The sequence below is a fragment of the Ochotona curzoniae genome, unplaced genomic scaffold (genome assembly GCF_017591425.1).
Source record: "Ochotona curzoniae isolate NIBS_2020 unplaced genomic scaffold, NIBS_Ocur_1.0 scaffold_3835, whole genome shotgun sequence".
Lineage (NCBI taxonomy): Eukaryota > Metazoa > Chordata > Mammalia > Lagomorpha > Ochotonidae > Ochotona > Ochotona curzoniae.
The window spans coordinates 29,714,648-29,728,386 of record NW_024467114.1 but is presented as its reverse complement, the minus strand read 5'-3'; the positions used below and the strand labels follow the sequence as shown (position 1 = coordinate 29,728,386).

At 49.2% G+C, this 13,739-nt stretch overlaps 2 protein-coding genes across 6 annotated transcripts in view; one reads left to right on the top strand and one right to left on the bottom strand.

Annotated features, from left to right (window-relative positions):
* Nucleotides 1–12,456, top strand: part of DNAH11 (dynein axonemal heavy chain 11) — a 271,297-nt gene extending 258,841 nt beyond the window's left edge. Inside the window, exons 77-82 of the mRNA XM_040964541.1 lie at nt 4,774–5,016; nt 7,592–7,774; nt 7,853–7,968; nt 10,346–10,458; nt 10,908–11,048; nt 12,209–12,456. Coding sequence (XP_040820475.1) covers nt 4,774–5,016; nt 7,592–7,774; nt 7,853–7,968; nt 10,346–10,458; nt 10,908–11,048; nt 12,209–12,456 — 1,044 coding nt within the window. The remainder of the gene's footprint in view (nt 1–4,773; nt 5,017–7,591; nt 7,775–7,852; nt 7,969–10,345; nt 10,459–10,907; nt 11,049–12,208) is intronic.
* Nucleotides 12,120–13,739, bottom strand: part of CDCA7L (cell division cycle associated 7 like) — a 31,961-nt gene continuing 30,341 nt past the window's right edge. For all 5 annotated transcript variants that reach the window (XM_040964542.1, XM_040964543.1, XM_040964544.1 and 2 more), the window contains one exon: nt 12,120–13,359. In XM_040964542.1, the coding sequence (XP_040820476.1) occupies nt 13,329–13,359 (31 nt within the window). In that variant the 3' untranslated portion in view covers nt 12,120–13,328. The remainder of the gene's footprint in view (nt 13,360–13,739) is intronic.

The window sequence follows — 13,739 nt, the reverse complement described above, 5'->3', positions numbered from 1 at the left end:
TCAAAGACTCCATGTAGTAAAACTATTCTGCTAATAGATGGTAACAGTGTAGAGCCTGGGCTTTGACACAAAAAATAAAGGAAAAGAAAAATAAAACCTTGAGTTCAAATTCAAGTTCTTCCTGGTTTCTGCTGTGTGATCTCAGATATGTTACTGTACCTCTCTGAACTTGGGTCTCATCTATGAAAGAATGAGCAACCCTTGGTTTTGTTGCCAGGTTTAAGCACTGGCACAGTGTTAGGACTGTGTGCTTCCTAGGTGGGCGCTATTTCTATGATTATGCAGTATAAATTTTCATAATACATCTCTCATCCTTGACCATGCTTGTTCAGTCTGTGGTGATCGCAGAGGAAACCAGTTCGAGAGACACCTGCTCTGAGCTGGTGGTCAATACCACATACTTCCTGGTGTTTTTTCTTTTCACCACAGCCCTCAGCAGGAGGTCATGAGGTCAGGTTGTTGTATTTAGTAAAAAAAAAAAATTAATTAATTAATTAAATAAAAATAAATAACCTCAAGCTAGAGAGGTCAAGTGGCTGCAAAATAGAACCAGAACTTGAACTCAAACCCAGGCTCCAAAAGACAACCTCCCTGTGTGGCACCAGGCCTCGGCCAGGACACTGTGTCCGTTCACAGTAGTTGGCGCCCATGGCACCAGAGCATTGACCCCTGGGAACCTGCATGGCGCAGTGGGAAAAACCAGGGCCACCAGGAGACAGAGTTCCCATCCTGATTCCGCTGCCAGCTTCCTGTCGAGCCTCATGCCCGCCCTGCCAGCACTTTGTGTTTCTTCTGGCATGGAACTCTTTAGAGTTCCAGCTAACATCACTTGCCCTTGATTTACATGCCAAACTCCCACAGTGCTTTGGGGCTCCAGCTTCTTGGACCCATAAGCCAAGGGCAGATGCACTCTTCCAGGCCCCCTGGGAGAAGCAAGACAAAAACTGGAGAGGCACTGAAGCAGGGGCGGGGGGATCTCCATGAAGTGCCAGAAAGAGAATGCCAGAAGGCGGTCCTTGCACAGGGTCAGCACAGTGGGCAGGGCGCTGCCGTTTCTGGTTTTGCTGGTTGTCAGTGTGGCCGCCCTGCTTTCAGCGAAAACAACTTCAGAGTCTTCACAACTTACAAGTGTGTTGTGCCTGAGTCGGATTGTTGGCTCACTCTCTTTTTCTTTCTTCTTCTTTTTAAAATAGCTCTATTGAGTATAATTTGCAAAACATGAAAATGTAGCAATTAAATTGTACAATCCAAAGCTTTTAATCACAGTTAGCAACCATCTCCACAATGTTGGATTATCTTCACCACCTAAAAATAAACCCAGCTCTAGTAAGAGTCCCTTGCCACTTGCTCCTGCTGCATAACATGCAACGCTCTGCACTTCCCAGCCACTGGTAGCCATGCATCTACTTGTTGTCCCCATAGATGGCCTGTTCTGGATACCATATATAAATGCATAGCCTTTTGTTTTCAAGGTACATCCGCGCAGTCACTTGTGCCAGAATTTCATTTCCATTCATGGCCATCTGACCTTGTGTTATGTGAACACACCCCATGTTACTTACCCATTCAGTAGTCAGGGGTATCTGGGTGGTCTCCAGTCTTCGGCTGTTAGGAGGAATGCCGCTGCAAACTATGGTGTGAATATGTTCCATTGCTTCTGCATATGTTTCTAGGGGGAGAATCGGCCCAGGGGGAGTCAGATGGTAACTCTGTACCTAACGTTTGCACCAACCACCAAACTGGGTTCCCCATCATCCATTTGTGAAGGTTGTCTCTTCTCCACATCCAGAGCCACGGGCCACATTGATGCTGCAGGTGCCGTGGTACCTCCCTGAGGTTCTGATCTGCATGTCCCTCAGCACTGATCACTGAACACCTGTTCATGTGTGTTCACTGGTCACTTGGATGCAGATGACTTCCTTGTGGAAATGTTTGTGTAGAACTAATGACCTTCTCCAACGGCCCTTTCCCCAAAGGCCAGAAAGGCGGTCCCTGGTTTAGATCATGGTTTAGTCTTGTGATTATGATCCCATCGCCAAGGAACAACTTTAAAAAACAAAAACACAGAACACCTTGAGTGGGAAGCAAGGCATGGATTCAGGTTTAGCAGTCACAGCTCCGGGAGAAGGGAGCGATCCACAGCTTCCTTAGGCAACACGGGAACACTAGTCCAACTGCAGGTGTACCCGTGCAAGCTGCTCTTTTGTGGGGTTTCTTGGCCCTACTCAACTCACTTTTGCCAAAAATCAACTCAAAAAGCCATTGGTTTCCTTACGACACAGGTTGTGCTGCCATTGCACGTCAGCAGCACAGTCTAAATGGCTCGCTCCTAAGGGCTTTATCATCCATCCCCATGTTGCCAAATACTGCTTGAGAAAGGAGCCTTTTAGTAAATTCATCTCCGTTCATGCTTCGTTTATTTCTTCCTCCTTCTACATGGTCTTTGAACGTCCTGCAGGACCGAGCAGATTCTGTTTTGCTTTCCAAATTTTGCCTGAAATCTCAATTGGAATGGGCCGTGGGATGGTTCTCGGGTTTTTCAATTTCCTTGGAGAAAGTCAAGATGTACTGCTCATCAGGTCTGTCCCCAGCACAGGTGCAAGATCAGAGGAACATCCGTAGAAGTCTCCTTCCGTGGGCAGGGAAAGGGGAGCAGGTAGGATTCTGTTGGCAGACTTTTAAATTCTCAGAGTTGGGTGCTCTTTTGAGCCCCTTTTTACTGATAAAGAAACTGAAACAAAATCACCTCCTTTCTTAGAGCCACAAAACCAGGAAGGGAGGGACAGCACACCAGATGCATCTGCTTGAGCCCTGTCCTTCAAGGGCCTTCAGAAAGTTCATGGAGGAGGACAATAATCATACATTTATCTAGGTCTGCCAAGTCTGACAGTCCAGGCGTATTTTACATAATGAGCATGTCCATGAACTTTTGAAGACTCCCTCCTAGGAGGCGTTCTTGGTGTGTCTGTAAGACAATTGTTTTTTTCCCCAAACTGTGAGTCATGCACAGTTCTACTACCACCACATGAGAGTGTACTCAAGCCAACGTCACCAGTAGCCAGTTCCCATGGTTTAAGATTTTTATTGGAAAGGTCAATCTACTGAAAGAAGGAGAGACAGAGATCTTCTGTCCACTGGTTCACTCCCCAAATGGCCCCGGTGGCTAGAGCTGGGCTCATCTGAAGTTGGGAGCCTCTTCCGGGTCTCTTGCATACATGAGGGGCCCAAGGCTTTGGGCCATCCTCCGCTGCTTTCCCAGGACATAACCAGAGAGCTGGGTGGAAAGTGGAGTAGCCACGACAGGAACTGCTGCCCATTTGGGATGCTGGTGCTTGGAGGTGGAGGATCAGCCAGTTGAGCCAATGTGACAGCTCCACCGTCCACATGGTTTCTTAATGTTTTTGAATGGTTCAGGTTTTGGTTCCTTGTTTGGCTTGAAATTGTGTTTTTAACTTTTTGTTTGGATTGCAAGAAAATTTAAGCGTAACTTTTACATTTGCCATCAACTGACACCTGGGCACTAACAGGGAACATCACATGCTTACACATGGAGAATAAAGTTCAGTTTATTTGTTCTGACTTTTGGCCTTCCTATTCACGTTCTTGTCCACATTTTATTTTTGCTAATGGATCTATTATGGGCTAATCATGGTGAGTTTACTTTCCTCCATATTTATTTTGAGCGCCCGGAGTCAGATGACATTTAAATTTTGATTATTTTCTTATATAAATATGAAGTAATGAAAATGTGGATCAATGAATACAACTAAATCCAATGGGTAAATATTGGTGTTAAGAAAGTCCAATTTGGACCTGGCACAATAGCCTAGAGGCTAAATCCTCGCCTTGCACACCTGGGATCCCATATGGACATTGGTTTGTGTTCTGGCTGCTCCGCCGCCCATTCAGCTCCCTGTCTGTGGCCTGCAAAAGCAGTCAAGGATGGCCCAAAGCCTTGGGACCCTGCATCCAGGTGGGAGACCTGGAGAAAGTTCCTGGCTCCTTGTTTCAGATCAGCTTAGCTCCGGCCTTTACAACCACTTGGGGAGTGAATGAGTGGACAGAAGATCTTTCTGTTTCTCCTTCTTTCTGTATATCTGCCTAATGATAAAAAAAAAAGTAAATCTTAAAGTCCAACTTGTTCCTTCCTGTATTCACTAGGTCAAGATTTCTCTCCCTAGGCAACTGTGCAGAGGCTACCAGCATAGGCCAGCACCTGTCTCGGGGGCTCTGGATTCTAGAACAAACCCTGAGCAGCTCAGCTCGGGGGAGGTGACATGGAGTGGATTGGCAATATGAGTGGCCAAGAAAATGGCCCTTTGGAACACATAGACATTTTTCAATAGATGCTCATGTGATTTATGTACATAAAATTAACACATTTCATTCATAAAAGGATTTGAACCAGTGCTGTGAACAGCATGATAACAAGGAAAGTGTACAGTAGAATCTAGGTTTAGAATAAAACTTAAAAATCACACATTGGCCCAGGCTAATTGTCAGCCCTGAGTTCCCTTCTAGGAAATGGGATTTGGGAGAGGCTCCTGATGACCTGTGGCTTCTCTAAGGCCTGTCCAACCCTTTGGGCAGCCACACGCTGCCCTAAGCTCACCGCAAACTAAGTGGTTTCAGGCACAGGATGCCCCAGAGGCCAACCTGGGGCAGGGCACAGAGCCGAGCACCTGCTCTTAGCACTGTGCTGGGTTTGGGAAATGACACTTTAACACTGCTTCTCTAGAAGCAGAGTAACTGATTCTTCCTTTCTGGCCACAGATCGAAGACGAGCTGATGCTGGCCCCGGGATTCGCGGCCCCACCCTACCTGGATTACACAGGCTACCACCAGTATGTGGAGGACACACTGCCTCCTGAGAGCCCGGCCCTGTACGGCCTCCACCCAAACGCTGAAATCGAACTCCTGACAACGACATCCAGCGCCCTCTTCAGGACCCTGCTGGAGATGCAGCCCAGGAATGCACTCCGTGGTGAGGAACTGGGGCAGTCTGCGGAAGAAAAGGTAGAGGGCCCATCTGTTTCCTTCTGCTGAGGTGTCACGTGGATGTACTGAGGTGTCCCAGCCTTAGGGATACAGTCCACTTGGGTTTTCACTTGGGTCTACACTCCCATAACCACCTTATGGGTCATACATCCCCCTCACACCTTCCCTCTATCACCACAGGTTGGCTTGGCCCACTTTTGAACTCTATGTGGACTCATATACCGTATATCCAATGACCACATGCCACTCTTCTGTATTATCTTTGGGATTCACTCGTGGGGTTCGTGCATCAGTGGCTCCTGTTGTTTTAGCACGCCGCTGTACTCATCCACACTGCACTCCTTCTTCTGTGGGTGAGGTTTAGCTTTCACATCTGTGAACACACTTTGGAGCTGTCTGCTCATTGGACTCATTCATTTTTTCCAAAGTGGGACTGGCATAGGATGAAATACAGAGCTTTGAGTGCTCTAGTTTGCTAAAGTGGTTGTCTGGCATTCTCACTAGCAAGAGTGTGACAATTCCTCTTATTCTATCTTGTGGTTTTGTTAGGGTTTGGTTATTTTTTTCCCCCAAGGTTTATTTATTTGTTTGAAAGGCAAAGTAGTGAAGAGAGAGAGGTATAGCTAGCTACAATGGCCAGGGTTGGGCTAGGCCAAAGCCAAGAGCTTCAGCTGGTCTCCCATGGGAGTGGCAGGGGTGTAAGCACTTGGGCCATCCTCTGCTGCATTCCCAGGTCCATTAGCAGGCAGCTGGATTCAAAGTGTAACAACCAGGACTCCAACCTGCACCTATATGGGATGGTGGTGCCACCAGGCAGTAGCTTAACCCACAGTGCTACCGTGCTGGCCCTGTTGTCAGGAGTCTTAACATCTCACTGCAGTCTTCATTACATTCCTGTCATGGCCAGCCATCTTTTTGCATGCTTGTGGCCATCTAGATAATGTCTCAGTGCTTGTTCCACTTGCTGGCCACTGATTAGTCAGGTTGTCCCATCTTTTCTTATTGATTTGCAGGAACTCTTTATTCTGAATGTGCATATTCTTGGTCCTATGGAAGTATCTATGGCGTCCAACAGTTTAAACCAGAATAACTTACCTTTCCCAGTTTTCCGTCAACTTCATGGCAGTGCATCACACATACCTTACTCAGTCTCCAGCTTGCCTTTCCCTCTCCGTGTGCTTTGGGCTCTGATGTTGTGTGACAATAGCTTCTTTTTTTTTTTTTATTGTCTTAGGAGATTGGCATTACTATGCTTTGAAGACATGTATTACCCTAAAATGATGAGGATGACAAATTTTCAAAAAACGATTTCTTTATTCTCATTAAAGGAAACCCTTAAGTGTTTTTCTGCCAAGGCCAGACGGCTAGAAGGAGCCAAAGAAGGAAATGAAATTCTGGCTAATTCCAAAATCCTTCCCCCCACTTCCTGTGTACAGTGTGTCTTAGGCTGTCAAGCAGCATTGTTCCTGAGTCTGAGATTCAGGAACTGACAGCTTCCACGGTGTTGAAGGAAAGCAAGTGAGATGCAAGAGCCACAGGCTGAGAAGGCAGAGCAGAAGGCTCCTGAGGACACACACAGCTCCGTTCTCAGTTCTGTGACTTCTCTAGACACCTGCTGGTTTCCCAGGCTTGGGGAAACTGCATAGACAAGTCACCTCGCATTGTGTTTTGAATACTAGGTGCACGCTCTTAGGTGCAATTCATAAAGCTTTCTTTTTTCAGACCTATTTTTATTTGAAAGGCAGATTTTTGAGAAGGGGGGGAATGGGGGGGAATTTTCCCTCTGGTGGTTCACTCTTCAAATGGCTGCAGTGGCCAGAGCTGAGCTGATCCAAAGCTGGGAGCCAAGAGCTTCTTCCAGGTCTCCTATGTGGGTGCAAGGGCCCAAGGATTTGAACATCCTCCACTGCTTTCCCACGCTGCAAGCAGAGAGCTGAATGGGCAATGGAGCAGCTGGGACACAAACCAGTGCCCATATGGGATGCCAGTGCCACTGGGCAGAGGATTAGCCTGCTGCAACACCACACCAGCTCCATTTTTTATTTCTTCAAGGTCATCATAATAAGTAGAGGGTTCCCTGTAATTCCAGATATTTTCTGAATCAGGCATGGGGTGGGGGCTGCTTGGGGAAGGAAGGGTGCTGCTTTGGCACTCAGTCTCTAGGGTTTGTTTGTGTCTGCAGGGCCTGGTTGGCTCATGTGAACTTCAGGTGACATTTTAGAGCTGCACAACCTAAACAAGGGCTAGGATGGTGAGACGCAGCTTCCTGCAGCCCATTTTCACAGACGGACAGCCCAGGTTCGAACAGCTGCCCTACTTCCAAGAGGCCAATATTGAACTGCGAATTCCTCAGCAGCTCCTCGGTGCCTAGCCGCCCCCATTCCTCCTTTCCTCCACTTCGGGGGTAGCTGGTTCGGAGGCAGCAGCAGCTGAGGCCTTGGCAAGGCCACTGTGCCCACCTCCTGGGAGGAGCAGGTGTCATGGGGAAAATTGCCTCATAAATGCTGGGACTACAAAGAGCGGAGGGTAATAGATACACAATCACTATGACCAAAACTAGAAATAGAAAGGGGCCTGGTGTTCCTGCTTCCAGGTGAAGAATGTCTTAGATGACATTTTGGAGAAACTTCCAGAAGAGTTCAACATGGTAGAGATCACCCAGAAGACCTCCAACAGAAGCCCCTATGTACTTGTTTGCTTCCAAGAATGTGAGAGAATGAACATTCTGATTCGGGAAATCCGCCTGTCGCTTCAACAGTTAGACCTTGGTCTGAAGGTAAGCTTCCAGTGGGAGGCTGGCACGGGCTGCATGTCCTTGGAAGACCCTCACTCCGGCTCTTCTTCCCCACCCAAGGGGGAGCTGACGTTACCGCCTGCCGGGGAAGCCCAGCTGTCTGCACTCAGTTACGACCTTGTGCCAGATACCTGGAGCAAGCTGGCTTATCCATCCACGTATGGCCTGGCTCAGTGGTAAGTGCCCTGATGCCCGCTGCCCCTGGCCTTTGCCAGTGTCGGCACCAGGTTCTAACTAACCTAGTTCTGAGTGATGGCGCTTTGGGCAAACTGTGCCATCCATCTTCCAGGTTCCTTGGTAGGTTGCTCAAAAGGGGGGGAAAAAAGTTGGCTCCAAGTCAGGTTCAGAGTGAAGAATTCACGTTGTGCTTCTTGCGACCTGACATTGTGTCTTTCATCTCAAAAACACGTACAGAATTCCCTCATTGAGTTGCTCCTAAACCTAAAATGGCCAGAATTGCCTCTTTGTTGTTCTGCTTGCCAGGCCATTCATCAATCACAACTGTCTCATAGAGAACTCAGCGTCTAACTTCACCTTAACAGTAAGCCAGACTGTGGCTCCAACCCTGGAGATCGGGCACTAAACCAGGGGCAGGAACTCACAGGCCTCTGAAAGCTGGCCTATCCCCAACCTTACCTTGTCCCTTGAGACAAGGTCCCAGCTGCTCTGCCTCCCATCCAGCTCTGTTGCACCTGGGAAAGCAACCAGTGATAATTCAAGTACTTGTTCTCCTGTGCCTTGCGTGGGAGATCTGAATTGAGTTCCTGGCTTCTTGCTTTGGCCTGGACCAGCCCTGGCTGCCGTGGCCATTTGGTGAGTGAACTTATAGATTTAAGAGGTTTCTCCCTCTGCGTGTCATTCTGCTTTTTAAAGAACAAAAGCTTGAGGCAGGAGCTGCAATAGTTATAACACTCACAGCAAGCGAGCAAAGTCTCTCACAAACTCTGAGTGCTATGTACGTCTAAAACCAGATTTTACACACCCAGAGAGATGATTTAGATTTGCAATTAATTTTATAGCCAAAAACTTTAGACTTACATTTTATAACCAAATACAATAGACCAAGTGTCTTCTGCCACTTGGTCTATTTTTCTTAGCTTTCCCTCCTTGACTTTCCCAATTTCTGTAGGCTTACTATCCTTGTAAAGAACAGGGACGCTTTAACATACCTACTCTGAGCCTTCCTTTAACAGTGTTAAGTCAGCATCCTGTTTGCTGGACTGACAAGCTGGTCATTCTCCACGCCACACTGTTGTCTTCTTGAGTAACAGTTCGGCTGATTATTACAAAGCTGGGGCTCCCTGTTTGCAAATTTTGGAGGTACTCTTCTGTCCCGATGCTGCTGTGCAGTTGTAATGCTAGTCTCCTTGCACTTTAAATAGATAGCTGCCTAGCTCCCCCTAGCCAGAGGGGATTCTCTATTTTCAGTTGCTATTAAGACATAACTTAGTATGAATGATTCTGTGCTCAACTTTCCCGTAACATGACATGCCCTTGATTGTGGAGTCTTAGAATTTAAAAAGAAACTCATTGTCTAGACTTGTATTTTTCATTCCTTTTCAGCTGTCATTCTATCAATGTCATTCCACTTGCTGTTTGGCTTTTTTATTCCTGAGGTCTTCCAGCTTCCTTCCCCACATTCTCTCGCCAGACCCTAAGTTAAAATCTTTGTTTACTCAGTTTCTTGTTAACTGAGATATTTTTATGCAAACAGGCAGCCATGTTTACCCTCATTGTCCAAACACTGGTTTTCCTTGTGAGTTCACAGGGTGCAGGCCTGTGCTCTGAACTAACTAGAATGTTCACAGTGGCCCACACTGCAATGTAAAGCTCGCCTTTCCTTCTTCCTAGCCTAGAAGCAGCCAGGTACCTCCACCAGTCGTCTCCCTGCAGTGGTGGGCTGTTGGAGTAACTGCTCACTCATGCAGCCCGGTTTCCTTCAGAGCTCAGGCCCAGGACACCGTAGTGCTCCGGCTGCTGTCTGCTCCTTGTCGGAGTACCGTTCTTTTACAATTGTCTCCCTTCCCTATATAACTCTTCCATAGTCCCGACACCTGCTCTGGAAACTATCTGTGGAAGATCCATGGGCTGGTTTCCTCCTAGGTAAATTTTCTTCCTGGCCTTGCCCAATAGATGCAGTATGTGCTTAAAGGACAGCATGCCCCAAATCACAGGTGTGTGTGGCTGGCAGACCGCATTCCTTGGAACTGTCCCCTTCCCCTGCAGGGCAGTGCTCACACATGGGAAGCACCCATGGCCTTCCAACCACCACTGGGGGCCTTCCCAACCTAACAGAGTCACTCATGCCCCTACCCCTCAACCAGCTTGCCCTCTGTACACACCTGCTGTCAGAATGGTCCTGAACCACCTGGTGACAAACCTTCCCTTTTGTTTATCCTAACCATCACAACGGTTGGAGCTACAGGCATAAAATCTCAACAGGAAGCAAAGGATTTTATCAGCAACCATGTTCTCCACCTCTTCCCAGTCTAACTGGAACATGGCTAGTTGGTTCAAGGGCAAGTGTTTTTCTTGCTGCCTTCTGTTGAGCAGGTTCACCGATCTCCTCCTTCGCTGCCGAGAACTCGACACCTGGACCCAGGACCTCACCCTTCCAGCCGTCGTGTGGCTTTCCGGCCTCTTCAACCCTCAGTCCTTCCTCACTGGTCAGTGCCGAGAGGGAGGGCAACCCCTTAATGCTTACAGGACCACCTCTCCAGCAGAGGCCTCACTTTACCTCACTGGGACAGTCCTGCCCCGCCCCGCCCCGCCCACACATCCTGGTACAGCAGCTATTACAGAGAGGGAGGGGTGGGGAGTGACTGACAGCTACACAGCCAATCAGATTCCAAGGAAATGTGCCTAAGGAGCCACACAAGCCCAGCTACTCGCTGCCAGCACTGGGGCCAGAAGCAGCCACCAGGTGAACAGCCACTGCTGACTTACAGCCGCGGCTGCCTGGAGGCCTGTGCTCCGAACCTCGCTTCAGGGCAGACATAGGCAAGAGATCCTAAGCACTTAGTGGGGAACTGAGTCTCTATTTGCCAGGGGCTACCAGACACCCTTACAGACAGCTCAGCATCCTACTTAACTTCCGATCCTTCCTGCCCCGCAGCCATCATGCAGACCATGGCTCGGAAGAATGAGTGGCCACTGGACAAGATGTGCTTGACCGTTGACGTTACCAAGAAGACAAAGGACGACTATGGCCACCCGCCGAGGGAAGGCGCATACCTGTACGGGCTCCACATGGAAGGTAGGGCGCCCTCGGGGCCAGTGACGTCCCTCCCTCAGGGTGGCAGTGCCCTTTGCAGCTCGGTGTCTTACACTATCACCTGATGTTAGCATTTATCTCATTTCTACCTCTTTCAACCCAAGTGCCAGGAGGGACTGGCCAAGGCTTATCTAGGGTTAATGCCACAAGACACTTGGAGGTTCCCATTGGGTCTTCGTGATGTCATGCCAACAGATTCAATTTACACTCCAAGTGTTTGACAGTCCATCAGTAAACCCGCTCTAACAGTTCCCTGCGGGACTCACCGAGCCTTTAGCATGCCACTGTGCATCTCCCCACGGAGGCTGTCCCCTGTGGTGGCTTCCCCATGGGAGTGGTTACACGCTCTTCCCACACGTCTTATAGTTCCTTGCTCAGGTGTCTCTTGCTCCCCCTGACAGCCAGTGCCACCAGCTCAAATGTTCAGAGCGAAGTCAGGGAAGTCAAATGGGCAACCCAAATGTGGTTGCTCAATAGAAGATACGGAGGCCAGCATGATGGCATGGTGCTGACATCCCATATGGGCACCAGCTGCTCCACTTCCCATCCAGCCCCCTCTGCCAAGGGCCTAGGATAAACAGTGGAAGACGGCCCAAGTGCCTGTGCTCCTGTTGTGCCTACTTAGGAGTCAAACCAGTGGATGGAAGATCTGACTCTGTAACTCTGCCTGCCTTTTAAAAATAAGGTTTATTTCTTATTATTTGAAAGGCAGTGTTAACAGAGAGATCACCCACCCACGGGTTCACTCCCTGAACAGCCACAACGGCCAGAGCTGGATCGGAAGTGGAGCTGCTGGGGCCACAGGGGGAGGAATAGCTCAGTATTGCACAGCAGTGACCCCAACTATGCCTTTCAAATAAACCCATGTAAGACACAGTGGTGAGTCAGTAATTTAAAGGGATGGCAAAACTGGTTTGCTTTAGGGTCCATGAAATAAGCCTATTTCCACTGTAAACAACAGTCTCTGCCTGCATTGGCCCAGCAGCACCACACCCCAGGTATATTAGTGTCTCTCCCGAATCCCAGGCAGGATGCCACTGACAAGTGATACAGTAACAAAACAGCAACATTTATTGCAACCAATGATGACATCATCAATGCCTCCACATCCCATGGTTACAGCCATTGTGTTTGCGCCCTAGGAGCCAGATGGGACACGCAGACAGGGACCATCGTGGGAGCCCGCCTCAAGGAGCTGACGTCTGCCATGCCGGTCATCTTCGCCAAGGCTGTGCCCATGGACAGGCAAGAAACCAAACACACCTACGAGTGCCCAGTGTACAGAACCAAAGTGAGGGGACCCACCTACGTGTGCACCTTCAGGCTGAAGAGCCCTGGGGAGACAGCGCGGTGGGTGCTGGCTGGTGTGGCTCTGCTGCTGGAGGCCTAGGACGGCTGGGACTGGGGCGCACGACCCTTAGGGAGGCTCTCCCGTAGTGTTAACCAAGGCGTGTGCGTGGGTGCTACGTGGGTAGCTCTACAAGGCTCTTCCTGAGGATGGACATGTGTGTTCGCTTCTTAAAATGTCGGGGAGAGACACAGAAGCAAGGGCAGGGAACACCAGGCCCGCCACCCCCCCCCATCTGTGTGTGGGGACGGGGGCTTCCCCAGGGAGTCTGCAAACGGCTCCAGTGTCTCCTCCAGGACACATAAACCAGGTAGGCGGAAGGGGGCACTTTTGTTCTTAATATACTAAAGAGAAACTCTTACAATTAGAAATGATCCCTTAAGCTCTTTCCAAACACTGAAGCAGCAGGATATGACGGCCCACAGTGGCACAGTCAAAATGTTCTGTGGCTGATTGCACTTAGGGGCTCAGGAACGTAAGAGAGCAAAACAAAAGCCTGCAGGGTATCTGAACAGCAGGGGACACCTGACCTGGAAGGTCACCTGCTTGGGAAGACCAAAGCCACGTCCATTACCAAAGCAGTTGGCAAGGCAAGCACTGTGGCTACCCAGTCCTGTCAGGAACTTACCTGAACATGACCTCCACTTGGTTCACACTGCTTTCTCATTTCACAGGCCCATCTGCGCATGCGTGTGCGTAATCTATGTATGTGTAGACTCCTCTGCCTTGCTAGCTTCCTGAGAACTCTTGGTGTATGCCTAGCAATAAACCTCTTTCAAAAACAAAAAGTCTTTAGGAACAGTGAACTGGACAAAGAATTTCTGTATAAAAACACCACTGCCCAAAGTCAGAGGCACAAACAGTACGCGTGGCTCCTGGAGTGCTTGCCGACGTGTGGCTGGAGCTCAGTTCTCTTAACTGTCCTCTACCAGCTGCTTCTGTAAGCTGAGGGGAAAAAAAACGCCAAAGGTCTGGTGAGTACCCCGGCCCAGAGGTCAATGCAAAAGCAATCTTCCGGGCTAGCGAGGTGAAACCCACAATCCAGAGCTCCCCGCCAAGCCCCAGGGCCTGCACTGTGGCACAATGGGTTAAGCCACTGCCTGTAACACTGGCATCCCACATGGATACTGGTGTGCACCCCGGCTGCTCTACTTCCAGATCCAGCTCCCTGCTAAGGTGCGGGAGATGAGCCAGTACTTGGGCTTCTAGACCCAGACGGAACTGCTGGCTTAGTCCAAGCCACTGCAACCAAAGACAGAACTCTTTCAAAGAAATACATCTGTAAACCCTGACCCCTTCAGCTGCAGCAATGGTCAACTCTTCAG